Below are 12608 nucleotides of genomic sequence, written 5' to 3'. Positions count from 1 at the left end.
AAGAGAATTTCAAGGAATACTTTGTATTAAAACAATTAAGTTGCCCAGAAGAAGATTCAAAAAGCAGTTAAGGGATGCGATTAGAATTTGAACTACAAAATATCTATTTAAATATTCAACATTAAAAATAATTAAGCTGGACACTTTTGCTTTGCTAACTTTGTCACATAGCTTGCACCTTCTAATTATAGTATAAAGAAAATCCCAATCCAGTTTCCAGAGTCTAAAAGTGTGAAGACAAAATCACTTTAATCATATAGTCTTCTTTCATTCTTCTTTTTTTTTCGCTGAGGAAATTGGGAAATTAGCACAGCGTTCAACATTGATTTAGTGGCCACGAGGCAGACTAAAAGCTCTGCCAGCCAGGTTGGGGGGCGTTACCCAAATAATTTGTGTGTAGGTGATAACACGACGACAGACAGAAAGACGAACAGGTTTTTTTCAGCCTGAGCTCTTTGCTTGTTTGTTGCTTGTTCTACCAAATTTTGATTTATGACATTTTGGAGCAATTTCGAAACGCGACAAACACGCACGCCCCAAAAACAAAAAAGCCAGACGAGTTTCGCAGAGCGTAAGGTAGCAAACAGCAAACAGCGAACAGCGTTTTCAATGTAGCAGCGATTAATACACATCGCGGTCGCAGCTGCCCAGTGACATCAAAAGGCGGCCCAGACAACAACAAACAACCGGAAAAAGGCACACACACACACACACACACACACAGCAGAGATACATTTGTATCTCAGCCAGCTATCTATCTGTCTATACATAGTTTGTATCTTCAGCAGCATTTTTATGTGGGGCAACCTGTGCTCAGTGTTCTTCTGTCTGTCTGATCGATCGATTAGCTGTGCTGTCTACTTCGCTTTTAGCCAGCGATCCAGCTAACAACAACAGCAACAACAACAACAAGTTGCCGCTGCCCACTTTACACAGGGCGCTACTTAAATGCCCATAAATTATAATTTATTGTTCGGCCTGCGAGAGACGAAAGACGAGAGTCGACTCTTAGATCTCATGCTCAACTAAATCTCTGCTCACTTTTACAAAAATTAATTAAAATACTATAAAAACGTTGTGTCGAAAAATGTTCCTGCAGTTGCATGCGAAAGTCGAATGAAAAAAAATAAATTATATGCCTGATTTCTATTTGGAATATTTCAAAATTTTCCCATAATAATTTCTAAGCATAAATCTAAATATAGTTTTTTATTATTTATTAGCTTTACTAGATCGTTTAAATAAATCACAAAAAAGTTTATGCAAAATTTATTGAAGATTATTGTAAGATTAATGAGCAAATAAAGTAAAGTGATGGGCCAAAGAAATTAAAATGTTGTACAAATAATAGAATGCTTAAAAGAAAATATTTACTATATTTTAAATATTTGTACAACTTTATAATAGAACATAATATAATAGAAATCTTTGTTAAAACATTTTTTAAATAAAATAAAAGATAATATTACACAATTTCACAGTTACTTCAATAGAACTTTTCTTAATAAATCCGAAAATTTCAATATTTATATATTATATAATTCTCGTAAACTAAATTCTTAAGCAAACCCCAAAAAGAAGCCCGCTGATGATGATGTATTAGTTATTTCTAATAATAAATAATAATAATTTCGTAGAAATCAAAGATTTTGAAATGCTTTATGATGTTCTCTGAAGAATGTGACATAAAGAAGTGATCTCTAGGAACTGCCCTCGCCTTAGCATGATGCTATGCAGTGGTTGCCGCTACACTCGACTGTGAACATGTGCAATTAATCCGTATGTTTAGCGCTGCTTATTAATTGTCACCGCTTTGTGTAGTGAAAAGAGGGGAACAGAGAAGGGGACTCAGAGGAGAAGTCTTAGGGCATGTGGGCAGTGGGTTATAATGTTATTGCGCCATAAATTTGTAGCTCATTTTCATTTTCGATTTTCGGTTTTCACTTTTTCCAGTTAAAGAAATTTCGAACCGAAAATTAAATTAATTTCTTGCCGCGTTGCATTTTGTTAACACCTTCACTTTAGTTTGAAGGGGTCGGAAGGGGGAAAATCGGTTGATGAGCTGCGCCCACTGACAGTTTTATGTTTTGTTTACACTTTGATTGGCTGTTCGGGCATTTCATATAAAAACTTGTGTGTGTGTGAAGCGTGTGTGTTGAACAATAACTAAAAGTGCGACGATGACGATAAAATCGAAACGAAACGCAAACCACACGAAACGAAAAAAACCACAATCAATCAATCAAGAGAACGACAAGCTGTCATTTGCCAGCCAAGTTGTTGGCCAAGTCAAACAAGGCCAAAACAGGTTAACCAGGTTTTTTTATGGCTGCGCAACTGAGATGGCGACTGTTGCCGACTGGTTGCTACCTGCGCTGTGTGTTGCGCATGTCAAACACACAGGTGAGTTTTTCTCCTCCTCATCGTCGGGGTTTTCTTTTGAATGGTGGTGTCATTTATATTTGTTGCTGTTGCTGTCGTTGTTGTGGTTTTGTAGGAGGCGCCTGCACTTGACTCGCTGAAATTTTCGGTGGTAGTCGGTGTGTTCGCTGTTCTACCTGCGTCAAAGCGAAAGTATCTTACGGATTGCCGCTACAACTACAGCCAAAACAGCCAAAGATAAACGACGGCTGCCAAACAGCTGCCAACAAATCAAATTCGAATGCGTTTGCAATTGGTCGACGAAAAAAAGAAAAAGCTCTTCAAGCACCCGCATAATCAACAATATAAGTATAACAAAAATACACAGCAGCAACAAAAAAATAAGAAAGAAAAAGAAACTCATACAATGTCTTATCGAAAGAAAATACAAAAATAAAGGTAAAATGCAATCTGAGCCTGCCAGTTTTGAGTGACGACCCTCAGCAACGTTTCGAGATGCTTGAAATACCTTGCCAAAGATACGTTTTTTTTTTGTGTGTAACTCAATTGCAACTGTATTGGATTTGAGATAGTTTTATCGCGATCGATATAAGTTGTATATATTTCGACTAGTTTCTTACGAGTATAGGGAAAATAGGGAATTTTGTAAGGAATTTGATTAAAAAGTATTCTTTTTTATGAATTTTATCTGTTATGTTATTCTATGAATTATGAAGAATTGGGATATATTGTAAATATATATATATATAAATATATATATATAAATATATAATATATATTGTGAATCTATAATATAGGTAAATTAGTTGAGAATATATAATGCATATGTAGATGTATACATTTATTAGGAATGTTATAAAAGTCTTTTAAGGACGATTCTCATACTCTTTTCAAAATACCTGATAAACTTCATTTTATGAATTGTGTAGTGACAAAATTGTTGTGTATTTCAATATCCAAATATATTGGTTTTGATTTAGAATTATAAATATTATATTAAATCCAATAAGGATTTCATTTAAATATATAATTCTTTCTAATTTCGAATTATTAATTTTAAAGTAAATCCAATAAGGATTTGATTCAAATATATAATTCTTTTTTATTTCGAATTATTAATTTTAAATTAAATCCAATAGGAATTCACTTCAAAATATAATTCTTTCTCTGCTTGTAAGGAGAACTAATTTTTTTCTATATTACAGATCATCTTTTTAAGATAGTTTTTAGATCTTAAAGTTCTGAATGGGATCTCTATAACATCATAATATTCTATTAACAAAGAAAGAGCATTTAAACGTCGTCTTATGGACCTTTGTATTTAAGATCTTTCAATTTTCTGCTGGCTTGCAGTTACAGGACCCTAACTCTTTATGTGTCAGTGTATGAGTGTGTAGTGTGTGTGTGTGAGTGAGTGTGCGGGGCACTAAAAGGTGTTTATTTTCAAAACTGTAGCTGGAGGTGATTAAACTGTGCCTGCATGTGGCATGCTGATCGCTCTCAACTCGATGTTGCTTTATGCTGAACGTTGTTGTGGATCGTTGTGAAGTGGCTTCAACGTTTTGCGTAGGAGGTAAATGGAAATCCGATGCCACACAGCAGCAGCACAAAACGACGATCGTTTACTGTGCTGTTCTGTTCTGTGTTGGGTTTTGTTTTTTATTGGTATTATTTTTTGCTGTGTCGCCTTTAAGGTGAATTTCGAATTGGGGACCACACAGCGAAGATTTGAAAATGGCGGCGAGGCGACGATTGAAACAGATTTGTTTTTGGCGCGCTTTGCAAAAAAGTTGAATGAATTGTTGTGTGTGTGGGGGGAAGGGGAGAAGACAAGACAAGACAAGTCATAAGCAATCAACAGACACTTGCACGACACACACACTCACACACACACTAACTCGCATTCAATTTCAAAGTTCAATTGCATTGCGCTGATAATGCAAACAGAATTTCTAGACAATTCAATTTCGATGAGTCATCGCGAGGCTTGATCTCAATGTTTGTGGACTTACACTGCATGGAGAAGGCTGTGGACGATGGCATGCTCTGCTGTATAATGTTATCCTCTTGGCCAAAACGTGAAGACGATGGCGCCAAACAGGACAACATTGGAATGCTTTTTTCGTTCTTTTTTTGTAGTTTACAATACAATTAGTTTTTTTTTTTGTTGTGTACAATTCAATTCACCAGCGTTTTTTTGTTGTGTTGTTCGATAGTTTGTTTTAAGCGAGTGATTTTCTTAAGCACACACGTGTCGCGGCCATTGAGGTTTATTATTTTAATTTCCTATATTTTGTGGATATATTTTTGTTGGTTTTGGATTTTAGTGATTTTTCAACATTTTTGCACTTTTCGAACCGAGCGCACAACACTGTGAGAACGTGTTTTGTTTTGGCGTATCTGTGAGATACTTTTTATTTCTTTCTGATTTCGACTCGGCGGTTTTTGATGTCAATGCTTTTGTTGTTCTATGCGTTGGCTTTGCGCTGTGGGGGAGCAGCGCGTGTGCGGCCGACGCGACGTCTAGAATTCAACTAACGCTTTATGTTCATTTCTGTTTGCTACTTTCTGCCGCACAGCATCAACTGATTCTACGCTCGCTCGTTGTTTGCGTGTGTGTGTGTGTGCGTAAGCGTGTGTGTGTGAGGGTGCTTCCATGTCACGACAAAGGCGTAAGGCAAAAAGAAATACACGAGAGACCGACAGAGAGAGAGCGAGAGAGAGAGAGAGCGCACTCAACTCATGTCGTTTGCTCTCTCGGAGCGCGTTTTTGTTATGTGGTAGTTTGTCCCGTTACCTTACTGTATATGTGTATGCGTGTGAGTGTCACCAATACACCAATAACAGGCAGCGGGCATATAAGCGAACGGGCAAACGTGTGTAACGGTGCACCGTTTGTTGATGGCGTGTGTGTGTGTGTGTGTGTGTCGGCAGCGCTGCCGAGGTGATATGCTAGCAGCAGCACTCATACAATAAGTACACCCCCTCTCCACATCAACCAAAGTCACATGCGCTTGTGTGTGTGTGCGAGTGTGCGGTGCTCTCCAATTGGAGAGAGCGTCGTTAACAGAGCGCTGTTAATGCCTGGGGCGAGTGCTGTATCGTATCGCTGTTAACATAGCTGCTGTTGCTGCTGTCAAAGCGTTTGCTTACGTTACGATATTCGCTTTTGACGTAACAACGACATTTTAATGGGCGTTTGCAGAGCAAACAGGAAGAGCAACAGTAAGAAGTCAAGCAAGAAACGGGGAATTACAATAATGGTTAACTTAGAAAGATAATTAAATAATTAGGAAAATAAAATTACATTTTTCTATGAGAATATTTAGTAGGATGTTATTAAGAACATAACAGAAGCAAGAACGTGAATCACTTCGCTATTTTATTAAAGAATGTTTGCGCATACAAAGTAGATGAAAGCAATGATAATGACAATGATAATTATTAATTTATGTAAATAAAAAGTAATCGTCAGTTTATTAAAAATATTACAAATATGTAGTTGAATATATTTCCAAGTAATAATTGCTTACGAAAAGCTAAGAAATTTTTTGTTGTATTTTTTATTTACGAGTTATTTTAAAGTAATTTTTCTGTTAGTTAAAGCTTTTAAAAACAAACTGAATAAACAGAAAAACTTCTTAAATTATGTTGAATTTGCATTTCGTAAAAATGTTGATGATTATTTTTTTTTTATTATTCCAAAGAGTGGAAATAATTCATTTGCACTCACTTGATTTGATGTTTGTTAGAAGTTCCAGCTTAAAAATATCATGTGGCCACTTTTCGCCACAGAGATTGCAACACATTTGACATTTTGTGTTGACGTTGACAAGAAGCAAAAGTTCTTGAGAATGTCCATCACGCACATCAAGAATGCAAACAGGCAATAAAAAATAACAGAAAAGCACACCAAACAACACTTGAACAACGCAACAAATTCAAAAGAAATGCTCCAAATACGAATAACACAAAATGGGGAAAGAAGCATAAATATTGTTTTCGACTCTCAATCAACAAGTTGAAAGCGTCCAACAAAATCAAAGGCGAAAAATAGTGAGAGAGAGAGAGGGAAAAAAAACAAAATCCTGGAACTGTTGCAATGATTATTGCGTAGTCAAAAGTCATCAAAACTCAAAACACACACACTTACGTATACGTATGCATGTGTGTGGGCCCGACGGCGAAAAAAGCGAACTCAACAACATAATAAACAATTTGTACATTAATTTTTAATGCGGTTAACATGTGTTCTCCCTCCACAACACACACACATACACATATACAGTTTCAGTCTCACTCACACTCACACATAAGTATGCAGTCACTCACTCGCAACCGCAGCTGCCTTTTAAAAGTGTGCATGTGTGTGTGTGTAAAAAGGTGGAGCTTCAATAATTTTCTCACTTGACGCCAACGCCAACGCTAACTGCGACGCCGAGCAGCGCGAGAATTGTGAGCGCTTGACGCTTTTTTTTTTGATTTGGTGTTTTTGTTGTTCCCTCATTTCATGTTTTTGTTTTCTGCCGCTCGCCGCCTTCACTTTGTATGTTAATTAGCTTTCGCTCTTCACTATTTGTGTGCACGATTGTCTGCGTGTGTGTTCGTGTATACGTGTCTGCAATTGTGTGTGTGTGTGTGTTTGCGTGGGTGTGCTAATGAGCGAGGTGTTTGTTTACTACACATAGGTGTCTGCTCAGCTGCTCAGCTGGCATTGGTCGCTTTGCACCTGTTGCCGCCTCATTGGTTGCCGAATGATTTCCACGGCTACGGCGACTGCGACGTCGGCCATTGAACGAACATTTCATTATGAATTAACAAAACAAAAACTATTCATTGATATGCCAAATTTGAAAACATATTAATGTTATTCAATGCCTTTAAACGAATATTTCATAATGGATTAACTAACAAAACAAAAAACTATTCATGCAAAATTTGTTGATATATTATATTAATTTTATTCATTGCCTTAAAAATTTTGTTTATATAAAAATACTACATAAATAATTGACGATAAATATGGAAGCTTTAATAGTTCGATAAAGTGTGTGAACAATTAAATTCCATTTTTAGAAAATTTATATAAATTCTTACATATTTAAAATTTATTTTTAGAAAAATTGAAGTTAATGCTCTATTTTAATGATGTGGTGAAACGATATTTAAGATAAAATATCTAAGTTTTGGACATTATAAATTATATTTGTATATAAATTGCTATACAATGACAATTTTTTGATCCATAAATTTTACTTTATTCATTTTTTAAAAGTTAAAAATTGGGCATTTATCCTAAATATGAGCTTAGCTTCTTGTAGTGTTTAGGTTAAGTTTAAATTTAAGTTATGGATTGAAACAGTTAAGCATATTATACTTATTTTGTAACTCTAACTTATGATATATGATACATATGATATGATAATGACATATATGACATATTTTATTACAATTTAATGTACATTTTTTTAAAGTAATTTTCAATTTAACAGTTTTCTTTGTTATTAAGGAAATAGATTGTTTTGCTTATCATATTATATGTTTATTATCATTAAATGTTGTATTTAGTATTCCAATTATAACAGTTAATTATTGTATTATAAATTTTGTACTTCAAAGAATGTTTTTGAAATCATTAGATTATTAATGTATCATATTTTTTAAATACATTTTACCAAAAAAATATAGAAAATATTTAATATATTTTAGATTTTTCTCTCTAATATCCAAGTATATTCTCACTCAACTAAATTGTGTACTTTTTTTTATTGATTTATCAACTTTGCAATGTGAAGAAATTGTGACTAATTAAAGAAAATGCAAAGTAATGAAATGTAATAATAATCCCCGTATGTGAATTGTAATCAAATTCCCGTTGACCGCGGTGAATTACCCGAAGTGCAGTTTGATAACTTTTTGGTTGGCTGCCCTTATTTTCAATTTGCCAATAATGTGGCACAACTATTCTAAGGCAGTGTGTGCAGCACACTTGGTGGTTTACTTTTTTTTTTTTTTTTTTTTGCAGTTTCAATCCCGCATTAGCATTCGCTTTGATTTGATTTGGTTCCCAAGCACAAAACCTCCCACTAACCGTGAGAATGACTTCACAATCGACCCACTTCATAAGCGGTACCTACATAAGTAAATACATTTATATCGAGTGAGTTCTTAATTTAAATTGGATTTCTCGATCGATGTTTTGCTCTATGCAATTGTAATTGCAGTTTCATGCCGTGTCAGTTGCTGTTGTTGCTGCGGGTCCCACATAAAAGTGCGATAAAATGCGAGTACTTTGCTCTCGCACTTCTTGTACTTCTCTCACTCTCTCTCAGGGATTGACGTCATCGGAAGGAAGGAAGCCGACGACGACGACGACGATAGCTGTCATTAACTTTTGCCGTTAAGCAATCAATTTATTTCACTTTATAATTACGCGTACACATCGGATAACCTAAAAGTGAGCAGCCCTCGTTTCTCCTTCTTCTTCTTCTTCTCCATCTCGGGGCTTCTCTCGATCGGTGGGAAAATATAATAATAAGTGAGCGAGAGAATAGTTTGCAATCCTTTTAAGAGGTGACCCCAACATAAGGGCGCAGCATTTTTCACACATTACGGCTGCAAGGCGGTTCCTCACTCAAACACACACACTCATCCACACACTCACACACACTCACACATCTGTCCACGCTCACATACTTAGAGATATCTTCATCTAAACATTCTCAATTGCGGGCGACGTGTAGATTCGGTTTCGGTTTCTGGGTATTGAATTGCATGCATGTTTCTCGTTTCTACAATTTTTAATTAGCAGTAAACTTTGCGCGGCATTTTACCAAAAAAATAAGCAACTAAAGAGTTGTGTGATAAGGATGTGATGGACTAAGAGATACCTATTAAAATGTTATTTTTATATATTTATCAAAATAAGTAAAGAAAGTTAAAAGTATATAACTTTATAAGAGATGGGAGCAGTAGTCTTAAGCTAAAAAATATTATGATGAGTATGGAAATAATAGACTTCAGAGAATGATCTTTTTATAATATGTGTAAAAAGTGAAAATGAAATTAAATAATCTATATATGTATTACAAATCTATTCTGAAAAACAACAACCCTTCTACCAAGATGAGTGAAGAAGTTCAATTAAATATCTTGTTTATAATATCTTTAAAATATAATAATTAATTAGCTCAAAAAAGTGAACCAAAGAAAAATATACAAAGTTTATTTCAATCCATATAAAAGTGAAGGTGTTTAATGAGGTATTTTGCTTGCTACCTTTTTTAAAGTGTAATAATATAATAGCTCAAAAAGTAAACCAACGAAAAAGATACATTTTATCATTCAAAAAATAAATAACTAAAAATCATTAACAAAAATTGTAGCTAGAAAAGTAAAAAGTTTAATGAACTATTTTTTGTGTAAAGTATGTGAAAGTTAAACATGTTTACATAAAATAGTTAAAATAAAGGTTAAAAATAGAATAATATAAATATTTCAATTCTTGTTTGATTTTATTTTTCTTTATCTTCATAAAGAATATATTTCTAAAATGTATCTATAACTTATTCCTTCTTTTCGTAGCCTTCGCCTAGACCTTCTAGCTGAGTATACCCCTTCAAACAGCCATTTGATATGCAGGGTATTTAAACAATTCGAAACCGAAGTGAACCGAACCCAAATGTAATGACAGCATAAATACTTACTTGGCGTTCTAAATGATGTTGCCAGTGGTACGAATGAGAATGTGGCATGCATTGTGTGTGTTTGTTGCCTGAGTGCAGTCTTAGTATTGATGTTGGTGGTTGTGGTGCTCGGTGGTGCTTGCTTTGGTGGTTTACAATTGGGGTCGTTCTCTCTCTCTCCCTCCCTCTCTGTCCCTCTCTTTTGCCCTATTGAATCTCAAGTGCTGCAAGAGTCGCGGCGCGTTTTTGTGGCTGCTTCTGCTCATTTCATTTAACACTTTATGTGACAGTTAAGTGCAGGCAAATGTCAAATTTTTGTTTCTAATACATGTTGTTTTTGTGGGAGTGGGGAAGGCGGATTGGGGCACAAAACAAGGGGGGGGGGGGAAAGATATCTATGTAGTCAAGTGCAAGATTCTGAGTGTGGGAAGATTTTCTGTGTGTGGTGTGAAAAAGTGTTGACTTGACTTTCGATTGCAACTTGCAATCGATGTTGCAGAAGTTCAATGCTCTGAATCTGTTTAAAGTCATCGCAACGCGTGGCAGCAGCATAAACTGGGAATCATCATTATCGTCATCTGTTTTCATAACTGTCAATTGTTGACTTTACATCGATCTCTGAATCAACAATACAAAACTTGACAAGGACAACGGCAAAGGCAACGGCATTTGAATGGCATGCCAAATTATCCCTTTCTTTGTCACCGGTTTTTTCATTCACAAAACCCGAACAGAGCGAGACAGCAGCTGTCTTGGGTTAGAGCGAGAGAGCGAGACACGAGCTAGGCACGTGCTGTGTTCTCTGGCAGCGGTTTGACTTGAAAATGTACGAAAAAAAAAAATGTTTTGCGGTTCTCCCCGATTTTACCTGCATTTGTATTGTGCAGAGGGGAGAAGAGCAAGAGGCAGCGAGAGAGAGAGAGAGAGCGAACACAAACTGCCCTCATATTCGAGCCGTTTTACCGTTTTCAAATGCACTCGAAAACATTTCGATATGTAATTCAATATTTTTAGACGGTTGTTTGCTTTACGCAAAAATCATTTACATTGACAGCCGAGAATTTTATACTAGAGATGGGTTCGTGATGGCTAAGAACGCGATTTAGAAACGATGAAGTTGAAATATCGTCAATATTTCATTGCGTTTGAGGGAGAAATAAAAAAGTAGATTGCATAATGTTGTTATGTTTTTTTTAATTTCATTGGAAAAGAAATAAAAAAGATTTCAGTTAATTTAAAATGAATGCCATATTTCAATAAAACATTTATATTGAAAGTTTTTTGATAAAAGATGCATTTTAGCTAATTATAAATTTATGGTGAATTTAATAAACTTCATTTTGAAAACGATGAACATGAATTAACAAAGATTTTAAGCAAAAAATGGTGTTTTAATCAATTTAAAATAATTCCATATTTTAATAAATTAAAATTAAAATTTAATATTTTATGATCAAAGAAGCATTTTAGTTATCTTGAAGTACAAATGTTAAAAAATATTCATTTCAGTCAAAAGTTACTACACTTTCAGCCCAGATTTTTATTTACTAAAACATAATGTTGATTAGTAGAAATTTCTTACCAACTTTCCGAATTATTTCAACATATTCCACATTTTTTTTCTTTGCGTTTCTCTTTCAATCTTTCACAATAATATTTAAAAGTTCAATTCATTTTTTTAAACTGCACTTTAGTAAAATATTGATTAATATTAACGATAGTAGATCATGTTCTTTGGAGACTTCTCACAATCTTCCTAAATTATTTAAAAATATTTAATATTATTTGTTTCTCAGATCTTTGAAGAATATCTTTGATTACTTTCCATTAAATATCACCCGCAAATATTCCATTAATTGGTATTTTCATAACTCACCTCCTGGCTCACTCTAAACTCGTGTCACGTGCTCCCATCTCTAGTTAAAATTAATCAAATTTGAAAGAGATACAGAGATACATTTGCTTAGTATGCGCGTTTTCGAAACGCAGCTGGGCAAATAAATACTTGAGTTTAGTTCGAGTTGGAGATTGATGTAACCTTAGCCGCTAAAAGGTTGTGCCAAGCTCGAAAAAAAGGGCTAAGAAGCATGAAGCCAATTGCAATATGGAAGCACCAAAAAGATGCCACAACAGATAACGAACGAAATGAAATGAAATTCTCGGATTTTATTGAAACAATATTTAATGTATAAGATGAGAGAAGTCCACAAAATAAAAAAAAAATGTAATAATAACAATAATAATAATAAATCCCATAACGCTGGCGGCGCGCACAATGAAAACAAAAACAAAAGGAGCTAAAGGGAAGGATAAGGTTGGCTGAACAAAGCTTACCTTGATGCGGCAGACGAGCACAAAAGTGAACAAACAAATAAGCAAATGAACGCGCGCGCCGAAAAAGCACAATAATAACAAAAAAGAATGAAAAAGAAAACGAGATTGCGGCACGCGACCTACCACAGGATGCACAAGGATTCAATGCGTCGAAACGTTGCACGTTGAACGTTGAACGTTGAGCAATCGAGCAGCAAAATCAAAGGC

The 12608-nt window shown here is 34.9% G+C and overlaps 1 protein-coding gene across 1 annotated transcript in view; it reads right to left on the bottom strand.

Annotated features, from left to right (window-relative positions):
* LOC132784823 (zinc finger protein 1) overlaps nt 1-4903 on the bottom strand; it is a 30538-nt gene extending 25635 nt beyond the window's left edge. The window contains exon 1 of the mRNA XM_060790694.1: nt 4395-4903. Coding sequence (XP_060646677.1) covers nt 4395-4491 — 97 coding nt within the window. The 5' untranslated portion in view covers nt 4492-4903. The remainder of the gene's footprint in view (nt 1-4394) is intronic.
* Between the last annotated feature and the right edge of the window lie 7705 nt (nt 4904-12608).

This window comes from Drosophila nasuta, chromosome 2R (genome assembly GCF_023558535.2).
Source record: "Drosophila nasuta strain 15112-1781.00 chromosome 2R, ASM2355853v1, whole genome shotgun sequence".
Classification (NCBI taxonomy): domain Eukaryota; kingdom Metazoa; phylum Arthropoda; class Insecta; order Diptera; family Drosophilidae; genus Drosophila; species Drosophila nasuta.
Note: the sequence above shows the minus strand (reverse complement) of the source record. Positions and strands in the feature narration are given on the sequence as shown.